This window comes from Lemur catta, chromosome 4 (assembly GCF_020740605.2).
Source record: "Lemur catta isolate mLemCat1 chromosome 4, mLemCat1.pri, whole genome shotgun sequence".
Classification (NCBI taxonomy): Eukaryota; Metazoa; Chordata; class Mammalia; order Primates; family Lemuridae; genus Lemur; species Lemur catta.
The window spans coordinates 74,932,199-74,942,078 of record NC_059131.1 but is presented as its reverse complement, the minus strand read 5'-3'; the positions used below and the strand labels follow the sequence as shown (position 1 = coordinate 74,942,078).

Below are 9,880 nucleotides of genomic sequence, written 5' to 3'. Positions count from 1 at the left end.
TAGCACATCAACCTGCCCCAGACAAACAAAACCAAAACCTACTATGTTAATAATCTAAAAGCCCATAATCAATACACTTAACACTGGCCTAAGGACAAAGGGACACATTATTGATGTTGGTTGTGAGCCTTTGCAGGGTTCCATTCAATACATTAGACATATTGCATTTATTTGGGGACCCCACACATGTGTCTGGCCATTGGTTTTGTCAAAATGTCTTGCTCTAGAAAAACAAATGCCAATTTCCTCTTCCTTGTCTTCCTCTGCCCCTAGGTTGGTTGATAATTTCTGCATTTGCGAAGGGTACAGTGTGCCTCGCTGTCTCATGTATGAGATTTACGTGGAGACCTGTGGGCAAAACGCTCAGAACCAGGTTAACCCAGCAATGTTTGGGAAGGTAGGTTGTGAAGATTTAGAATACCTTATTCATTAAGAAAGGGGTAGGGGGAAGGAAGCAAGTTAATTGAGGAAATTTTGAAATGTATTTGGGTCTAACAGGTTCTCAATGGGTATAATTGGCTTCATCCTGGGAAACCGATCAGATGGTCAGCATGCTTCATTTCCATTGAAAAGCCATTCTGCTGGCCAACTTCCTTTGTCCACACTTCATAGTGAGTGCCAGGAAAGATGAGGAATGGGTGGCATCTAAGGGAATGTAACTGTGGCAGCTCCAAACACTCCTTGGGGAGCCAGGTTTGCTGGGCCATTATTCCCTGCATAGAAATACCAAGGCTCAGCACCATACAAGCTCTGGGAGCCACTTTGTGGTGTCAGACAACTGATGCTTCCCACAATTTGGTAGTACTTAGAGATTCATTGGCTCTTAAAGGTTTCCTCTGGAGGTTAAGACCCATATCCAGGAATTTGTTGCTGGACTATATGCCATACAGCAAACATTAGCACATGGATAGTCTGAGACCCTCTGCATTGTACAAATGTTTATTGAGCAGTTGCTATATGCCAAGCGCTGTTTTAGATCCTAGGGATACAATAATGAACAAGATAGATAAAAATCCCTGTCTTTATTGAACTTCTATTCTGGTTGTCACAGCCCCCTAGTTCAGGGAGGTAGCATTAGTGTTTCATGGTTAAGAAAACAAACCAGGGCCGGGCACAGTGGCTCACGCCTGTAATCCTAGCACTCTGGGAAGCCGAGGCGGGAGGATCGCTTGAGGTCAGGAGTTTGAGACCAGCCTGAGCAAGAGCGAGATACTGTTTCTACTAAAAAATAGAAAGTAATTAACCAGACAACTAAAAATATATATAGAAAAAAAAATTAGCCGGGCATGGTCGTGCATGCCTGTAGTCCCAGCTACTCGGGGGGCTGAGCCAGAAGGATTGCTTGAGCCCAAGAGTTTGAGGTTATTGTGAGCTAGGCTGACGCCACAGCATTCTAGCCTGGGCAACACAGCAAGACTCTGTCTCAAAAAAATTAAAAAAAAAAAAAAAGAAGAAGAAAACAAACCAAGAGTGATTAAAGCTGAGGGTCCCATAGCTAGTTGCAATGCTTGAGCAGCAAATACAGCCTCTTAAATTGCGGTTCAGAGCTCTTTCCACTTGCTATTCCCCACAAAATGTTCTTGAGTTCAACAAGACGTTGGAAGTCACCTGGTCCAAGTGCACACCAAATATAAGATCTCTTCGAAAGCACCACTGGCTGGGAGCCTTTTATGAGAACAGTACGCCCACTCAGGGCAGAGACAGCCACAGGGGCAGAGAGATGGGTGAGGGGACAGCACATTTCTGCACAGAGGAAGGCAGTTCTTCCTCTGGACAAACAGCCCCGCACCAGGACTTGTGACTTGGCAAGCAGAACACAGGCTGATAAAAACCCACACAACTCCTCATCAGGGGCCGTGGTGCAGTTCACAACTTGCACAACCATGCCACTTTGAGTGGCCATATGGCTCGGGCTTCAACGATCTAGGTGACAAGGAGATTGCTCACTGGGCCACAAAGCTGCCAATTCAATTTCTTCCCTCCTCTCTTCTTTCCTTCTTTCCTTCCTTCTCCCTGTTTTTAGTGGTCCCCAGGTGGACAGAATTGGACCGGTTCATGACACACTTTCATCATGGATGCATGTAGCGCTTGATAAGCATCTGTGGACCCAGCACCCAAAAGGAACCATGTAGCCATTACCCCCACATCTCATCTCCTCGCCCTCCCCACTGGTGGAAACCATCATCCTATTCATCAATATCTTGCCTTTTTAAAAAAGAGTTTTAGTGCATTTATATGTATTGCTAAAAAGCCTATTTTTAATTTTTGTTGTTTAACTTTATTAAAAGGGATATTGTGTTGTTTGCAATTTGGGGCAAGTTTTTTCACTTAATATTATATTAAGGTTCATCTAAATTCAATTGACTGTTGCATGGTATTTCACAGTTTGTGCATCCACCCTCCCATTGATAAGCATTTGGGTTGTTTCCAGATGTTGCCATTGTGAACATTTGTGTACGTGTGTCCTGGTGTGCGTGTGAAGATCTTCCCTTGGACCTGTATGTCCAGGAGTGAACTTGCAGAGGCAGAAGGTGCATGGCTGACCGACATCAAGGGATGGGACCACACTGTTTTCCAAGGTGGTTGCTCCAAGTCACCCTCCCATCAGCAATCCTGTGGATTCCAATTTTTTTTTTTTTTTTTTTTGAGACAGACTCTCACTTTGTTGTCCGGGCTAGAGTGAGTGCCATGGCGTCAGCCTAGCTCACAGCAACCTCAAACTCCTGGGCTTAAGCGATCCTACTGCCTCAGCCTCCCGAGTAGCTGGGACTACAGACATGTGCCACCATGCCCGGCTAATTTTTTCTATATATACTTTTAGTTGTCCAGATAATTTATTTCTATTTTATTTTAGTAGAGACGGGGTCTCGCTCAGGCTGGTCTCGAACTCCTGACCTCGAGTGATCCACCCGCCTCGGCCTCCCAGAGGGCTAGGATTACAGGCATGAGCCGCCGCGCCTGGCCTCCAATTTTTATTTTCAAAACATCAAAATGTCTAGATGCATTCTTAATATCAAAATCTTCATTTCTGAAACTTCTTGGTCATTGGTGGAAATTCTGCACTTTTGATAATCATAGAATCTTCTAATATGGCACCTACTCAAATATTTGAAACAACGGTTCACATCTCTGTCTTCTTGTCACTCAGGAAGCCCTGAGTACTGTTGGCCTCCAGACCTTCACCTCCCTGCCCACCTGTTTCGTTATGATTTCAATTGTTGATGTCCCTCTTAAAGGTGCTTCCAAGGGTACAATCCAGTGCCCCAGGTATGCTCAGAGAACAGGAGTGCTTACTTTTGGTTTTTCTTTTTGGTACTATTGGCTTTTCCTTTTCTATATCACTCTAAGTTGGGAGTCAACAAAAGCAACCCTTAAGTAATTTTTCAAATGAGTTGAAATTAAGCTAGGCCTCCTAGAATGGTTTCGTGAAATACTCTATGTACACACAAAATGTAGTTGTTATTATTGGATGGTTGTCATCCTGCAGTTAACTCTTTGAACCCAAGAGTGGCTATCTCCTTGTTCCTAGTATGTCTCCCCTCTTCAGTTTGACCTGCAGTTCTATTTATCACTGTCTTTTGGACTCTCAGGAGGTCATCCAGCCTCCCCAGCCTGGTCAAGCTCCCACGATTGAAAAGCACATCTCTTATCACTCCATCTCGCTGGGTGACTCTGAGCAGGGTTTTCCAACCATCCGAAATTGCCCCAGCTATGTTGTCACTCAGCCCACACTTTGCCATTTTGTCACTCAGAATATTGGGAAACTTTGTCCAAGGCTTTGCTGAGTTCTGGGTATCCTGGCACTACAGCCCTTTCTTATGAACCCACCTAAGAGCCTTTCAGAGGGACGTGGGTGATGATAACTGGACACACCTTTGGCACCACTGGATCCCTACTTCCTTTCCTGTGATAGCAAAAACTCTTTGTCAGAATCTTTTTAAGATCTTGTTACACGGTGGTTTCACCTCTACAGCAGTCCCACTGTAGAGTATGCCAAAGAAAAATTTAAAAAGAGACTCCAGTGTGTAACAACATGCATTTATGTAGTGGTTTTCATCTTAATACTCCGCTTAGAACCCATTCCCCAAGATGCCAAGGTACTAGCTTTAAGTTCTCGTGGAAATTTGCTGAAAGAATGGGCCACTTTGGTCAAGCTGGGAAGCGTCTCTGTGCTGCTGAATTTGTGACTAAATGGAGGAGGGAGGGGAAGGGGAAGAGGATATGATCCCAAAGCATGTTTACAAGAGAAACAACAAAATACCCAATTCTCACTTCCTCCCTCCTCCCTGGGGACTGGAGTTGATTTCACACCGAGTTCCTGTGCAGATGTTGGATTGTTCTTGCTCTTTTTGGCAGTCCTGGGCATACGATGGGTAACGCTCATCGCTGGTGCAAGTGATACTTTACAGGGATTAGGGAATTTCCGGAAGGCCGACTTCCTCTTTTGAAATAACATTTACTGATGTTTTTCTGATTATAAAGGGAATATATCTCCTTTGTAGGAAATGTGGAAATTAGAGAAAAGTGTATAAAAAGAAGAAAATGAATACCGGCTGTAGCCTCCCTGTCCAGAGATACAGCCATATGAGTGCAGTTCACCTGCACACGTGCACACACACTCGTGCAAATGTCACCAGCTGAGCGGCTTCCTTTCCTGTGTCCCTCTGTACTGGCCCACGGTGTACTTCTTCCCCCAGCCTCTCAGTGGGCATTCAAGCAGGCAGCATGACCTCGCCAGAAATCTCTGGGTGATACAGTCTTGCTGTCACTCTAATTCACCCAGCAGTATCAGCCTGGTGCTTAGTGTCCAGTCCCAGATGATAACACTCTGGACTCAGTTGAAAATGGAGCTGTTTCCCCATCTGCTCCAGCTGGGTATCTTGCCACAGAGAGCTGGGTGCGGGGGCTTCTTCATGCCCTCTTCCTCCTCCCCAAGCTCACCACGTGTGGTTTGTTCCCTCTGGGAGGGAGGGAAGGAGATAAGAGTGGCTGGAAAGTTCTTACCTCATGGCTGCATGCTTTGGGGAGCAGGTGGGTTCTTTGTCCCCTGGGCCCTCTGATGGGCTCTTCAGAGCCCACCTTGGAAATGTCCCAGTGCACATCCCATGGCTTGGTGAAGGGCTCTTTCCTGGCAGTCACTTGCTGCCTGCCCAGCAGTCCTCCTCCCAAGGCTGCCAAGGCTGCCAGGGCCTCGCTGGGCAGCGTCTGGGCTTTCCCACATGCCAGCTCTGTCTCACACGTGGCCAGCTTCAGGCCATGGAAAGGACTCAGCCATTCTTGGTGTGCCAGCTGAACTCAGAACAGTGGCCATGGCCAGCCCTGTGCTTGCTGCCCACTGGGCGTCCTAGGCCATCGCCAGATACTAGCTGCAGGGGCGTCACCATAAGCTCTTCAAGTGACTCATGAATCTCCTTCTGTGAGGCCTGAGGTGACTGTGCCACATTCCTTCTGCCCGTCCTTCACAGGGAAAAAGGGGGTCTTGTAGCAAGAATGCCCCTTAGGCTTCCTCCTCTCTCTCCCTCCTTGTGGGTGATTAGAGTTGAGGGCTTTTGGAGAGTTTTATAACCAAATTTTAGCCAAATGCCTTAGGATACAAGTCCCCTAAGGTGTGTGACTCACAATTCATTTTGCTACCTGTTGCCTGTTGTGTTTATGCCTCATCCGGTTGTATAGAAGCCATGTAAATAGATGGATTGACAGATCCATGAATGGATGGACGATGGACAGACAGACAGACAGATAAATAGATAGACAGAAGGACCCCTCTGAAGACTTTATCCTTCCCAGCTCAATTTTTATCTCCTCTTTGGGCCTTGGGTACTACATGATCTCTTATTGTGTCTCTATCTCCTGGTCACACCTCTTGTAAGGACTTCGTTTTGTTAAACCCCTCTTCAATTATTTTCATTTGATTGTGCCGTGGTTCCTGTCAAGACCCTAACTACAAAGATAGATAGGTAGGTAGGTGGATTAGAGAGAGAGATAGAGAGAGAGAGAGATAGAGATGGATAGGTAGGTAGATAAATAGAGATAGGTAGATGAATAGATAGCCAGCATGTAATATGGTATAATTTTTAATGTCATCAAGCCCAGAATCAGACTTCTTAGGTTGTAACCCTGGGCAAGTTAGCCATATTGTGTCTCAACTTTTTATATGCAAAATGAAAATATTAATAATAGTAATATTAATAATAGCACTTCAGGAGGTTCTTTTAAGGAATGAATGAGAAAACACATGTAAAGAGAAAAAAACAGTCCTGGTATATGGGAAGCATCAAAGAAATATTAACTATTATTATTTTGCCTCAAATATCATAAACATTTTCACATTAAAATATTTTCAAATGCATGGTGTCTAATGTCTGTAAAACATTTTTTGGATATACCATAATTTATTTCACCAAATCCCTTATTGGAAATATGGGTCGTTTATGATTTTCCTCTGCTCTAAGCTACATAAATCCCCACCTGTATCTGGTCATTTCCCTAGGATAGGTTCTCAAATGAGGCCTGCCAAATTGCTTTCCACAGCCAACTATAAACAACTGTCGCCAGTTCACACTGATAATTCATGATATTCTTACCTGAATCCATAATATTCCTAACCTAGACAACTTGTTGGGTAAAAACTATAGTTAGCTGTCTCTACTTGCATTTATTGGATTATTGGGAAAGTTAAGCCCTTCTGCAGGTGCTTTGGTCATGTGTATCCTGTGTGTGTACCACGTGTGTTATCTTGTGTGTGTGTGTGTGTGTGTGTGTGTGTGTGTGTATGTGTGTGTGTGTCACCAGACCATTTCCTATCAGGGTATCAGTGTTTCTCCTGTAGATTTGTATATATTAAGGATATAATTTTTAACTTAAATATATTTTCTGCAAATAATTATCCCAGTTTTTTTTTTATTTTAACTGTGATGTGCCTGCTCTCTCTATTAAAATGAAATCACAGGGGACTCACTAATATCAAATGTGCACATTATTATGTCACAGTCAACCAGGCAGGTTGCTTCCACTTCTTCCTCCAAAACACCAGATTATCCCTGAGTGTTCACATCTGAGCCTGCTGTATATTTTCTAATAATTCCCTTAGGTAACTACGATTTGCATCTTGATTTTATTTGACAACTAGGCATATAGGAAGGCTTTGAGTGACTTTCTTAAGTCAGAGGAGGTGAAATTGTCAGAATCTCTTGTCAACCATTAGGAATTTCTGGCTTCTTATTCTGGCTTTAAACTTGGCTGACTTTTCCTTTTATCTCTTTTCATTTTTTTTTCTTCTGTGCATTTTGGTTCTCCTTCCCCGAAAGACCCTCTGGGCTTGGGCTCATGACTGTGGCGTCTGTGTCACACTTGCCATCCCTGCTCTCATGCTGCCTCCTTCACACCCGGGCATGTGTGGCTTCCTGTAGAGAGAGGTAGGACATAGAGCCAGACGAGAGGAGAAACGTTTCATGTTTCTGTCACATCCTGCTGCTTTGGAGCTAATAAAAAAGGAAAGAGGGATGCGACATGAAACCAAGCAGAAGCGGGGCCGGATAGTTATGGAGGGGATACAGAAAAAGAGCAGAAATCTTTACTAGACAGCTCCGAAGATCACGGCTTCCCTGCTCTGTGTTTTGTAATTTGCTCACGATCCGGGATGTCCATGCTCAGCAGACACGCACCTGGATGCCGTGCACGTCACAAACCTCCTCTGATTGGGAAACTGGAAGAGACTTCTGTTGATCCTGAGTGTGCTGTCAGTGTCCGTGGACAAGATAACCGGGAAACGAGAAGCTGCGTCAGAAGTGGCTATGTTATTCAAGAATTTCACAGTGTTCATTAACAAAACCTTGAAAGTGAGAACATTAGGTAAACAAATGAATAACAAAAAGTGGAAACGACTATCACATCAGAAAAAGAGGAAAACAGTAAAATCACAGCATTCTCACAGGATGGACTATGATGTAATTATTAATAAGCCCTATTTCCAGAGAATTTTTAATGACAAGAGGAAATGTCTGTGGCATAATGTTGAGAGGAGAAAGTAGAATGCAAAACTGCAGATATGCTAATTGTGCAATGCCAGGTGTCTAATATGTGAGCCCAGAGAACGTAGATACTTATGGAGGCTTTGAGAAAAAGGCTGGAAGGAATGACGCTGAGGTTTAAAAGGCAGTTTTCTCTGGGTGGTATGTTTTCTTTTTCAGACTTGTCTGATTTTTTTTCCAAATTTCATTTACATTTATTTTCTTTATGATTAGAAAACAGGAAATATAAATTAAACATTGTAAGAGAAAAAATTGGAAGTTTGTTTCTAAATTTTTGAATTGCAGCTTAAAATCTGGCTTATTCTTTTAGCTAGTGCACTTGGTTTTTCCTGATCTTGGTACCCGGAGGCTGGGCACAAGAGGAAGTGCCAGGTAGGTTTATAATTTTTGTTTTATCTTAAATGTTAAAACACCAGGATTTGGAAAATCACAAAATGAGTGGCAAAAAATGCAAAACAAAATAAACTGTAAGTAACAACTCTTATCAAAGAGTGCCCATAATCCAAATTAAATCCAGTTCCTGAAATCATTCAAGAGATGCTGGAACCAAATACTGGTCTTTATTTTCTTAGGAATTTTGTTAACATACAAAAGTCACTGTGTGTGTGTGTGTATGTGTGTGTGTGTATACATGCATATATGTGTATGTGTGTGTATATATATATATATTTGTTCAAAACTTTAAATGTCTGGACATGTAAATGTTTCATTATTGAAATATTTAAATAACTACACACATAGAATAATGGAACTGTTTTATTGCTTTTTGAACTAAAATTTCTAAGTATTCATCTAATTAGCATATCTGAATTATATTCAGGAAGCTAGGTCCCAAGTTTACATTTTTAATGCAAAAGGAAATTCCAGCATTATCAGGTGCATCGTAATCATAATTGTCACTCAGTTATTACTGTTATTTGTTGTTTGTTTTAAATTGAGACAGGAAATCAGTGAGAAGGGATCAAAGCCAAATTAGGAGAGGGGGCTGCCACTCCCGAAGGAATGGGAGATGGGGAAGAGTTTGCCAGACCTAATATCGGGCAATAATTAACTTGGAAAACTTTTGTTCTGCTCTGAGACTGGACAAGCAGCTGCAGTCTCCTGAGCTCAGCAGAGGAGGGTCTGGGCTGCAGGGAAGGAGCCTGCCTTCTTCACTGGGTTTCTGAGAACCTGGGTCCATTTCTCAGCAGAGGGAACCTTGGTGTCGCTGCACATCACCTAAGAAAGGTTAATGGTGGGGGCACAGGAGGCTTTCCCCGTCTCATCTCTCTAAGATTAGAATGTCCTAAGTCGGGAAAGCAGAGTAGAGCGTCCATAAGCCCGTTTCAAGGCTGATATGTATGAAATAACATGAAGTTGCTTGTCTGCCTAACAGAGCTTGGTCAGGCGGAAGGATTAGTTTTTCAGAATAAATTGAGACAATGATAAAACCAGGAGAACTCCAAGTCTTCGTTAGCTAACCTCCTCTGTGCTTCCATAAGGCATGTCAGCAGTTTGACATAATTTTAAAGACAACCTTTATTTTTCAGGTATCATTATGATGGAATCTGCATCAAGAAAAGTTCTTTTTTCTATGCCCAGTATTGCTACCTTCTAGGTGAAAAAAGGTATCACAGGTTAGTAACTATCGTTTCGGTACTTTGGTCTTGGGTCACAAGCCTGGTTAATATTTGAATCATTCATATTTTGGTTGTATCTTACTGACTGTTTGGTTGTTCTGCCTGGAAGTCTTCCTCAAGGATGGAAATACACACATCACATCAACACACCTTCAACCAACAACACCTTTGCCAGCCTCTGGCAACATCACTGGCCAGAGAAATCCATTTCTGGTTCATTTCCTTGGATAC

At 43.1% G+C, this 9,880-nt stretch overlaps 1 protein-coding gene across 3 annotated transcripts in view; it reads left to right on the top strand.

Annotated features, from left to right (window-relative positions):
- The first annotated feature begins 273 nt into the window (after positions 1 to 273).
- Positions 274 to 9,880, top strand: part of RFX8 (regulatory factor X8) — a 50,579-nt gene continuing 40,972 nt past the window's right edge. For 2 of the 3 annotated variants that reach the window (XM_045548911.1, XM_045548910.1), the window contains exons 1-3: positions 311 to 397; positions 8,341 to 8,402; positions 9,560 to 9,646. In XM_045548911.1, coding sequence (XP_045404867.1) covers positions 326 to 397; positions 8,341 to 8,402; positions 9,560 to 9,646 — 221 coding nt within the window. In that variant the 5' untranslated portion in view covers positions 311 to 325. Of the gene's footprint in view, positions 398 to 8,340; positions 8,403 to 9,559; positions 9,647 to 9,880 lie in introns of all 3 variants that reach the window. The other variant, XM_045548912.1, reaches the window with a different exon arrangement.